Source organism: Simochromis diagramma, unplaced genomic scaffold (assembly GCF_900408965.1).
Source record: "Simochromis diagramma unplaced genomic scaffold, fSimDia1.1 OVJJ01000463.1, whole genome shotgun sequence".
Taxonomy (NCBI): domain Eukaryota; kingdom Metazoa; phylum Chordata; class Actinopteri; order Cichliformes; family Cichlidae; genus Simochromis; species Simochromis diagramma.
In genome coordinates, this window is record NW_024386941.1 from 1,631,356 (window position 1) to 1,643,471 (window position 12,116).

The 12,116-nt window shown below is 38.5% G+C and overlaps 1 protein-coding gene across 1 annotated transcript; it reads right to left on the reverse strand.

Moving 5' to 3' along the window:
* Window positions 1-971: 971 nt before the first annotated feature.
* ppp5c (protein phosphatase 5, catalytic subunit) lies at window positions 972-8,417 on the reverse strand. Its single transcript, XM_040037632.1, has 13 exons — window positions 8,291-8,417; window positions 6,331-6,572; window positions 5,561-5,708; window positions 5,325-5,446; window positions 5,150-5,215; window positions 4,842-4,940; window positions 4,590-4,695; window positions 3,839-3,981; window positions 3,439-3,526; window positions 3,294-3,334; window positions 2,996-3,174; window positions 2,827-2,908; window positions 972-2,111 (listed from the first exon to the last, which is right to left on the reverse strand). The coding sequence occupies exons 1-13, from the start codon at window positions 8,385-8,387 to the stop codon at window positions 2,049-2,051; spliced, it is 1,476 nt and encodes a 491-aa protein (XP_039893566.1). The 5' UTR covers window positions 8,388-8,417; the 3' UTR covers window positions 972-2,048.
* Between the last annotated feature and the right edge of the window lie 3,699 nt (window positions 8,418-12,116).

Sequence of the window (12,116 nt, forward strand, 5' to 3'; positions counted from 1 at the left end):
AAAAACGACGTCGTTTCTTTATATTTTGCTGGGGAAATGGGTTCAGGCTGTTATTCTTCAACACAGCCTGTTAGGCTGCTTTCTTTTCATTTCTTCAGGACTAGCTCCCAGTCATTGCTAGCTCCCCAGGCTTCGGAGCTCTTTTGATATTGTCTGCCGTTTGTTTCGTTCTCAGTGAAGATGGTGCATCAAACTCTGACTATATTCATATTTCCAGCATTTTGTTTCCAAACAATGCAGACCATGACAGAGCCATGCTTTACAGATGGCTGTAGACACCCAGTGTTGCACCTTTTTCCTGAGATCCTCCGTACAGAAGAGTTTCACATTTGGATTCATTACAATAGTAAACCTGTTACCACTGATATTTAGTTCAGTTCTTGTCTGACTCTTCAGATCTTCAGTAAGCCTGGATAAGTTATTTGCTCTAGTTCCTTGGAAGCAAAATATGATGCAATTAAGAGGGGTTCAAAACTTTTGCACAGTACTGTACACTGCTCTTTCTGCTAGCTTGTCCCCATCTATTTTTTTACATTTTGTTTTAAATATTAGCTAATGTATTTATAGCTAATAGCATCTCCTCCACTCTTGCTCTTTGCTACCCACGTATTGGCTTGAGTTTGGATCTGTGATTATTATTTACTTCATTTAGTCTCCAATTTAATACTCCTCGCCATCTTCCATATTTTCCATGGATATGAAATCAGAAACAAAATGAATAATTCTTGAAGAAAAAAAACTTATACAAACCTGCTGTCTTCCATTGCTTTTCCAGTCCTTTGTGATCTATACTTTCCATAGCATTCTTATTTGTAGCCTTTGCTGTTTCTGAAACATATATTAAGTATTTTATTGAAAAAACAATCTGATCATTGTAATTAAACAAAACAAGGTAATATTTTTGAAGCTTGTTGAAACTGCAAAGCTGCAAGCTTAGGCTATTAGCTGACATAAATAAAGATATAGGCATGTTTCTAAAATCACTGGACTGGCTTTTTTATTCAATATTTTTCTCCAAACATTACACAGAATCTTTAAATGATACAGTATATATACATACACATCAGTGTATTTCTTTATCTAAAAAGTTGAGGGCCACTGGACAATGCAGCTGTGCGTTTCAAGACAGGATTGCATTTCTGATGTTTGTGTACTGAAGAAATTCACATACGGGGTTAATAAGTCACTGGTAATTGAACATGTATTGGAGACTAGAGTGCCAACAGTGTTTGCTTTACAAGCTAGTTTGGAGAGAGTGGACTGTGCGGGAACCGCTGGGTCAGTGGCACAATGACGACCGAGGAGATGAACACATGGAGAGCAGCAGTATCTTCCTTACTGGGAAGCAGTGCACGTGACCGAACCAGCTAAATACACCACTAATGGCAAACAGCACCTTTCAGTGTGTACCCAGAGACTCAATATCTGTTTTTTAGACTGGAATCATACATGTAATAAGATTTTGGATTTGTGAGAAATAAACCGACATACTGCAGAGTGGTTTGAGAAACACTGATAGACATGCTGCTTTTCAACCAGTTTCCAAAGCTCTAATCTCTGTGTATGCAGGCCAACAGTATACAATGCTAGGTTTCAGAGTCACAAGATGCACCTTGCAAAAACTGAACAATCATTTTCATTACAGATCTTTGGTAAATACCAGCTATATGATGCCGTCTGATGAGCTCACATATTTAGAAACAAAGCAGCTTGAAGGAAACTCGTCAGAAAATGTTGTGGTTGTTTTTGTACCCACTGATGGAACACAAAAGCAGGCAAAGGGACAACGGAAATTGTAATTTTTCAGTTTTAGCCGGTAATGTGAAGGAGTATATCCAGGCCTGGACTGGGCTGGTCTAAGTGATCTCTTCCCATCCGAACTAAACCACACACTTTATGCGTACAACTAGCTGAAGTTTTTTAGGGAGAGGGATCCCTTAGGCTAAGCATGAACAACAGCATGTCCGAGCGCTGGAAGGAACGAGGTGGCTGGGATGGTTCGGATCCGATGAGAGGTCATCAGTGTCACAGACAGATTAGATGGGTCTCTACATCATCCCCAACTGCATTAGCGTGTTGGCATATGCCATGGGCTTGACATTCGGATGAGGCTGTAAAAGGAGATGAGAATTAGATTCGAATTTAAGAAGATTTTTAAAACTCTTAAGACACTACTAGCTAAACTTTTAGCAGTTAATAGTAGTTTAATGTTTTCGGCTTTATTCCACTTGGTTAGGATAATATATGACTCCACTGCTCATCTCAGGGTGTTATGATTTCTAATGCATCATTTTCACAAATTATTGTCAGATTACTTATAAATTAGGAATAGGGAAAAAAAAATGGCCTAAACATGAGGGAGAAGTTCAGATCAGTAGTCCAGCAGATGTCACTGTAACACTGTGCATTAAGCTAACCACATATTCAAAATTTGTATAGTGATGATCTTCATTAAAATATCCACTTAAGTGATATAATATCAATGTTGTTTCTAGGTTTCTTATCTTTAAAATCTTTGTTAATGAGAATGAAGTACTTTTAAGTTTTTGTTACACTTCAACCACTTTTCCATTAGCGCAATTCAATCCCTGTTTCATGTGGAAACATCTGAGATATCGCTTCTTTTAATTAAGGACCTGAAAGTGATGTACCTTACTGACTAAACCTCAACATGCACTTTATGTATTACGGGTAAATTTTTTATCTTTTAGAAGACACTGCCTGCACTGCTTTATTTATTAAATAACTATTTATTTCTATATCATCATTATTATTATTATTACTATTATATTGATTTTATTAAACTCAACATAACAGGACACTAACCACAGCTGTGAACTGGTGAAATTCTGGTTTGAGGTCTGATCCCCTGAGGTGGATATATGCTCCTTTGTTTCCCATCTGATCACTGAGGGGAAAAAAAGGAGAATACAACAGTTAAAATGTGCCACTTTTTTAACAGTCAACACTTAAGTTAGGTAACTTGATTACTTACCAGTAGTTGGGTGCTGAGAACACGGTGATGCACTTCCCTGAGTGAGTGACCTCGTACCCCTCAGCTTTGACCTCATGACTACGCACAATGAAATCCAGCTTGTTCTGCTCCAGGAAGCGCTCCGTCACATCGGGCCCAAACTGGCAACTCACCCCTCGCTTACTGATCGACCGGCCATTCTGTGTAAGAGGGAGAGAGAGAGACACAAACTATAAAGCAGGTACTGCCACAAATTACATCCAGATCTGTAGGAAGCACTGAATTATGCTTCAGTATAAACCTGTGGGTGAGAACTCACCTGTGGCTGTGGATCTGACCAGAGGAGGTCACACATAGGACCTGTGAACGCATGGGGAAAAGTGTTAAATTATACTTGTCATCCCTTTTAAAGGTTATTTCTTATAGCAATTTAAACTGATAATGACTTAAGAGTCTGGCCCCACCTGAGTCTGGAGGCTGTCTATTCCTGTCAATCTTCCTTAAGTCTTCCAATGTGACACCATCTTCACTGAACAGCCCACCGTGCATAACCTGACATGGAGAATTTAATTAGAACTGTGAGTACAGCAATAAAAACACATGAAACATTGTGCAAGAAAAGTGATGAATACAAAAAATAGTAATCAGTAAGTTATCTTAACAACACATACTATTTCAGAAGCATAACTGAGGTGACAGAAATTACATACATTAGCATACTCCTATATACTTTATATCTCATCATTTTGAATTAACTTCCACTTAAATGACAACCATAAGAATTAAATCAATACATATTCACACCTTAAGCACAGATAAATTACTCGCCAGTGTCCCCTTTTAGTTCACATTCTCAAAGCTTACCAGTACTTTATTGTTGATACACTGTGCAAGAGGAAGCCACTGGAAGACCTCGCTGAAAAGCTGAAACATCTGGGCTGTGTACTTGGCTTTGACCTCCCCTTCAAATCCATACATCTGGTTCATGTTGTCCGTCTCATGGTTACCTGCAGATTTAAAAGTGGTTACTGCGGATTACACAGGACACTTAAATATTTTAATCAGTCATTACTATGGAGGATCAATTATCCAGCAAATGACTTCTGGGTATCGCTCTTTAGAAGAGTTGTTTGCGATTACCTTCTGCAGAATTTAAACTTTCACCACTAGGTGGCAGCATTTCACCCCCTATTTAACAACCTCTGCAATTCACCACATTGCTGCTATGAATTAGAATTTACTCCCAGTTTCTTGTGTGGTTAAATAAATGTTGCACTGACATGTTGCACCATCTAATGGTACAAATTTGTGTGGTTAGTGGTCTGTATTCCATTAAAGTAAAACATGAACCTTTCTTGTTTAGTTGACTATTCTTCAAAACAATATTTTTACAATACATAGACTATTTGAACATAATGCCATAGCAGTTGTTGTTTGATATTCTATCAATATGTTCAGTTAATCATGAAAGGTGTTAAATTACTGATAAATTATAGGACTTTGCAGTAGATGCCTTTAAACCCAATGCCAACAGAGATATGTAGCTATCATGATGTACAATATGGCACGTTATAGCAGCCTGAGATCCATGCACAACACTCTTGAGCGCTCTCACCTCTAAGCAAGTGGAAGTTGTTGGGGTAGAGCAGCTTGAAGCCAAAAAGGGTAAGAATGACCTCAACAGAGAAAGAGCCACGATCCACAAAGTCACCATTGAACAGCTGAATGCTGTGGTTAAGCATTATGACGCACAAGTTCCGGACAAGTTTGTGGCATCTGACTGTTACAATTTTAGACACAGAAAAGTACTCCAGTGAACACAAATTTAAAACCAATGTGTGTGAGCGTCAGCAAAAACAAAGGATACATAAGGGTTGGTGTCAGAAGGTAAGCCGTTCAACTTGAAGATGTTGAGGAGATCGTAGTATTGGCCATGAGTGTCCCCACAAATAGTTATTTTTTCTGTCTGTGACAAAGAGAAACAGAACATCTTTAACAAAGAATGGAGAACTTTAAAAAAATGGCCATGTACAATCATCTACTACCTGTACTCCCATTATGGGTTTTGTTAGTGTTAGCACTTAGAGAATATGACCACGCTCTAATTTTGTACTCATTATTTGTGAACTAAAAAAACTTCACTTCATTCTTGAGCATATGAAGAAAAATCCTCACCTCTTTTAACGTGATTTCAACAAGACTTGGCAGTTTTGACAGAACATCTTTAACTTGCACCAAAATCTGGGAAAAAAAGAAATACATACATACATACCAGTTTAATTTGAAGCATACACATATTTCCATTTCCTTGTCTCACTCCACTATATGTCATATAAATAACTATGGTTACCTGATAAGCACACTTTCTGTGCAGTTTCTTCTGATCTTTGAACCAATCCATCATCTCTTTCATGAACTTCAATGTTACCTTCCCGTCTTCAAGTTTTGGGCCTGTATAGTCATCCTCAATCGCTGCACAGTCAAGAATAATATGGTTCACATCACATCTTTCACCTTAATACCTTCTGAATTAAATATTATTATATGACACTAATGTATATTCCTCAAATAAGAAAGCAAACATACTCATGTTTTCAATGTCCAAAGAGTCAACAACAGATTTCTTTGTCTCGTCGCTGGCAATGGCTCTCTCAAAAGCCTTCTGTTTCACAATCTTGTTACATTCTTGATACTTCATCCTTGCATCCTTGTCATTCGGTCGAACCCTCACTACCTATTATCAGGACAGAGACATGAAATAAACACCCTGGTTAACCTTTAACTGGCATTAAAGCATACATAGGGACAAGGACTTTGTATAGATGCAAAGCTGAGAATATAAATAGAAACAGAAACATAAAGGATCAAATCTCTCAATTAACATATGTAAAATGAACAATGGTTTTAGTCACATGATGTTCTGTCCCATATCTCTTAAGAGTTATACACATTTAAATCTAGCCCCAACCCTTCTTTGCTTACAGAAGCGTTGAATATGCTTTTTGAAATATCATGGTTAGTGGTCTGGTTTGTGCAATAAACTAGAGACTAAGACAGAACTTCAGAGATCCCTAAGGTCTATCGTTATATTTAAATTATATTGCTTATTATGAGGAAGGCACAAACCCCATTAACTGTGGTGTGAGAGCCTTCAAACTGGATCTAATTGGCATCATGACAGGATTACAGGATAATCCCCACTTTGTACTGTTAAGGCAACACAAAGAGCCTAACTGGTGGTGACAGAGCAACAGATGGAAGTGGAGAGCTCTGTACTTTGTTCTATTCAAGGTTAGACTGGATGGCAAGTGTACATGATGTGTCTTCTAATAATAAAAAATGCTATTGCTTCTTACCGTTTCGTAGTCTTTTAGTGCAGCTTTAAATTTGCCCAGTGCCATGTTGGAGGTGGCACGGCGGTAATATCCCTTAATGTAGTTTTTGTCTACTTCCAGGGCCTTTGTGGCATCCGCCAGGGCATAACCATAGCACTCTGTGCGTAGGTATGCCAGGCTTCGGTTGCTGTAGTATATGGCATTGGATGGATTGAGTTCCAAGGCTTCTGAGTAGTACTTGATCGCATTTTCATAGTCTTTTTCTGAATAAGGAAAAGAAAAAACAAAGTTGGAGTTTAACTGGACCTTGATCATACGCTCAAACATAACGTAATGAGTTACCCACTAGTGAAAGAAATTGTAAAAACTACAATGGTGTGTGTTTAGCTGTGTATATCACTGCCATGATACATGGTTTTCTTAATCATAGGACTGTTGAATTATAGCAAAAATAAATTGTTGATCATTTTGGTCAATCACGATTATTTAACATAACTATTTATACACACAGACACACACACAAACATAATATATACACATATATATTTAATGGGTTTATTTTGAAGGGCATAAACTATATGCAGACCAGTCACCAAACATATTAAGATTTTTTTTTTTTTTTTAATTCAGCATTGTTTATGAAGAAATCATATCCCCACCTTTACAAACAGACAACAAACTAAATCAGGTTTTACAAGTTTTGCAATATATACAACTAAGAAAATAAAACTGCCAAAACATACTAGTTCTAGACCATATTTGCTTTCTAATGTGTGCCATATATTTCTCTTGTTTATATATATCCCTCTTGATTGTATATATTTCTCCTGTTGGCTATTTATTCCTGCTATCTACCATTTATATTTCATTCCAGCACAGTTGGTGTGGAGCACCCACAATTTCATTGTACATGTAAAATGACAATTCTATTCTAAAATCTGACACCAGGAAAAAATGTGTCTTATATTAGGAAAGGTAATGGGACTGCAACCTCTGGGAGTGCATGTCTAACATGGTTATATGAATTATAAAGCAGAAAAATACCACCCCGTCCCTCACATAACAGTCTTTTCTTTGCACCTACTCTGACTCATCAGTATCAACCCCGCAGAAGTTTCCCAATTAACCAGCGACAGACAGACCTGTCGTGGGCGTGAAAAATACATCCTGGACAATGTACTTAATACAAAATGTGAATGACGGCTGATAACCTCATATGCATGTTTCACAGATCACCACTGTGTCCAAGCTGGATTTTATATGCTTTGATTTACTAAGGAATCTACCTAAATGAACTAGAAACCCTAGCGCCGGTTGCATAACAGACACTTTCATTATCTATGTGTTTTGAATGGAGGCGCAACGTGACTACCACGTTTCAATGCTAATCGTACGATATTAAAAGCGCCTCTTCAGTGACTTGAAATCTAACTGCATTTCAGATAAACGAATAAGAGTTGAGTTACATTGAAGATTTCGTAACTGCTGCCATGAGTTTAGGGAGCTCTGCCTCGCTGCTCTTCCTGTTCAAGCAGCCGCCGGCTAACAGAAAATTCTAGTTCTATGTGAACCTCACCTTAAACTACAATATTAACCCGCTGCGGCGGCTAAATGGAAACAAATCAGTGACTGTTAAACACAGCGCATGGTCATAAACCTTATAACTTCGAGACATTGGATAAATAGGGAAGTTGGTGGTGTAATATACACGACACGAGTGACGGCATGGGTTAACGTCGGTGCTGTCGCTGCTGAGTGTAGTGGCTACTAGCTAGCTGCTGTTACCCATCAGTGCCGCGGATCCCAATGAATGGGGTTTACCATTAGCATGCTCTCTGAGCAACACTAGCTTAGTATTTGCGACCGGCTTTGCTTGAGGTGTACTGCAACACAATCACGCCGCTGCTAACCAATGGTCACAGTGTCAAATTATAAAAAAATAATGAAAAAACACACTGACTTGACAGGTTTTAGAAATTACCTTTAAAGTACTTATTCGCCTTCTCCTTGAGTAGCTCGGCATCATTACCTCCCTCCGCCATCTTCTTCTCACTGCCGTTTTCCGATATGTGCGCCATTGGGATGGACTGTCGTAAAGGTCGCAAAGTTAGGTGTAGTTTTTACCATTTGTCATATATTGAAAGTAATTTTACGGGGTGATCATACGTGTGACATTACGAAACTACAACATGTAACCCTTGCACACTGTTCGGGTCAAAGTTAATAACATTGATGTTATACCCAATTTCAGATCCACCAGTGTGGGTTAAATTATTTCTGGAATAAATAATTCTGGATTTATTATGAGTTACATGTGTATTTCTATGGGAACAGTGGTGACAAGTGGTAGAGCTTGACACTGTCATGAGCGATATCTGTGTTCTCATCACATTTGCCCAGGTTTCTGCAGGGACAGACACCATCTGGTTTGACTGATCGTGGAAGAATTTCTAAACAGTAAAATACTAAAACAGCATAGCCGTTATCATATATGGTGCACCCAAGGAACCGAGCTCAGAGAGTGCCAGGAGATCTGAAACAGGTTAGCATAGTGGTGGAGTGGTTAGTGCTGTCCTTAGTTAAGAAGGCTTCTGGTTCAAATCCTGGCAGGGGGCTCGTTGTGTGGAGTTTGCATGTTTGACTCACTCTAAAGTACCCGTAGTGATTTCCTCTTAGTACTCTGTCTTTCTGCCAGGGTCCGAAGACATGTATGTTATAAGTGCATTATAAATATGTAAGTGCTATATATATTTGTGCTTTGCAAATGAAAGCAAAAATACCCACAATTTAAAAGATCCCAATAATAACCAAATTAGATTCCAATTATTCTGATTTATCTGAAATTAATATAATTTAGAGTCAGCTGAGATTCCAATAAAAATCAAAAGAGGAACTTGTGGGGTTATGAGATTAGTTACCTGAGCAGTGATTTCAGTGAGTGTGGAAAACACATGCAAATCCCATGCACACATGGTTTCCTACCACTGCTTTAGACTAGTTTGCAATAAGCACGTTTTGTGCTTTGAGTGCCTAAAAAAGTAAATGCATTTCATTGTTACATTAATATTTTGCTAGTTGGGTTTTTTGTGTTTTTCAGTGTCCACTAATAACTTCCTTTGGTGTCCTATCAGTAAATAGTGAAAGTATGGTTTTGTAATTGAGGTTCACATCCGTGATAAAAAATAAATAAATAAAAAGCCCCTTTAGTGTTTGTTCTCCCTTCTACAGTATTTAAAGTAGGATTTGGTAGCTGGGGAAACTGTGAGAGAATAGTCACCTGGAAATAAGTCGCATAGTGAATTGTTTTGTCACTTCAAGGAGATTTTTATATGTGTGCAGGCTGTGATCAGCTGTCTTGTGCTGCTACTCCAGTATTCCCTTAAAAAATAATGAGATAATCAGATGTTACATAAGCTGTCACAGATTCTTTTCATCCTTTAGACACTTTAAAGCTAATGTGACAGGTAGAATTCCCCTGAGTGAATGTAATCAGTATCATCACCTTCTATTTAAATTGGTTTGCTACCCTCAGTGTAACCTAAATTTCACCATGAACTTTAGGCAAGCAAAATTTGGCTTCAATTTGTTTTCCAAAATGTTGTGCAAAAGCAAAATTTCCGCAGTAATGTATAGATTCAATATCCGATAACTGATTTAAAAAACAAAACAAACAACAACTCTAAAATAAATGAGGATTTTATGCTTTAAGTTTCCCCTTTAAAAGATCTACTTCCTGGACAATCCTTACCTTTGAAAATAACCCTTTCTCACTCTCCCTTCCTCTCTTTCTTACATATTTCTCAATTTCTGAGTTTCACATATTAAAGTTAATTCTGCAGCTGTATTTAACTCAGCTGAGACACATTATGTAACAAACTGCACATAAACTGTGTGTTTGCTGATATTTGTTCAGCTCTTCATTTGACTTGCAAATCTAATTTCAATGTCAAATTGTATCCACGTTTGAGTTATTGTAGGTTATCAGCCAGCAGGGGTCAGTAAATACATTCACTGATATAGACATAAAACCGGTTTGTTTTGTAGGCAGCCTTAAGCCTCGCGTGAGGTTAACCATTGGAATTTTAAGATGATGAGTAATTTGTTTCAAAAGAATAATTAGTGAAAGACTGACTTAATGATTCATATGTGGGACAATTTGCCGTGGTCTGTCTGGATTAACTGCTTTAAATACCCTGTCTTTAAATATGCACCTGACTGAGCTACAGAAAATTCCCCATTTAATAAATTGTTGGCTCAATAACAAAAAAGTACAGCCTCTGGCACAGTTACTTTGTTTATGTTACGTATGCCTCCAGGCTATGTGGGGTTTACATTTCTCTCTGTCACTGTTGTATGCACACAACAAGACACACTAATGAGGGGACAAGGCACAGGTGCATAGCTCCACAATGTTTTCACTCACACATGACATCTGATGCACCTCAGTCTCATATAATTGGCTTGTAAAATGTCACATGAACCTAAATTTAAATAGAAACACCTTTCCTTTTCTAGTAGCAATGTACATAGTCACATATGTCTTGTGTACCAGAACATCAGCCCTTTCAGATATAGCTTTGCAGTTTGGTGTATTTGGGTTTTAACTGGTTAGGGTTAGAAGTTCAACAGAACTTGACATGGTGAAGAAAAGCATATGAAACAGAGTATACAACCCAGTCAAGTCTGTTGCAGTGACTCACAAGCGACATCCCACCATGAAGAATAAGAGGCCAAGTACTTGGGTGACTCACTGTCCGTGACCTCTGCCATACACTTACTAACCTCAGTGTGAGTTCACTTTCTCTTAGAAGATTACCAATGACTCGCCCGCCTTTCTGAGCCATGGCGTGTCTGTGATGGTTTTACTAGTAGCGCTTCAGGGGTGGAAAAAAAATATAAAAAAAAAAAACACGTCAAGATTGACTGAGCATGAGCTGACGTTATAGCGTCAGCCACACATGAGAGTAAACGCAGACAGTGAGTGGGAGAGACAGTGTGGGAGGGAGAGAGGTAGAGAAAGTCTGGCTTGGTGGGAGGAGGGAAGAGGGAAATTGCTGTCCTCTCGGGTGCACGATGCATGGGCGTTTTGGTGGTGGGGGGGTCCTGAGAAAGTTAAAACAAACACAAACGGAGGAGCACAGAGATATACGAGCAACCAGAGACAGACACTGATGAAGGTCAGTGGGAATGTGAGTGACATTCCAGGTCCACAAGCCAATAAATGATGAGGTCTCAGAGTGCTTGGAGTATATTGTTACATAGGCTTGTTCCAGACCTTCTTAGTATTTATTGTTTTGTAGCGCATAGTAGTAGCGATTGTGTGATTGTGCCCTACCCCCCAACTCTTTTACTATATCCCTTTAACCATCTTATCAGACCTGGCGAGTATTATGTATAAGTTGAGACAACAACAGTTTCTTCTGCTCTACTCTGTGAAAATAATTCACTAATGAGCGCTTGACTTCAGGGAGTCTGTGGGGGGTCACGTTTATTTGAACCACATGTTTTTCTAGTAGGCAGGGCACAGGACTTAAAGCCAAATTGAAGATAAGTTGTGATAAAAAAAAAAACCCCATGAGCTTCAGTTACCATCCTAGTTCTCATTTCCGTCATGGTTAGTTTAGACATTGGCTTTGACTGTAACCTGCTGCTTTTTTCTGACAGTGTGTGAGTCATAAATTGCAGGGATTGCCCACATTGTACAGCAGCATTACAAAGTCTCCTGTTGATTGGTGTAGCCATCAGCTAGTGTGTCAACCAACATCCCCAAATGACAAATTGCATGTTCACTTGTGCCTCAGGAAAAG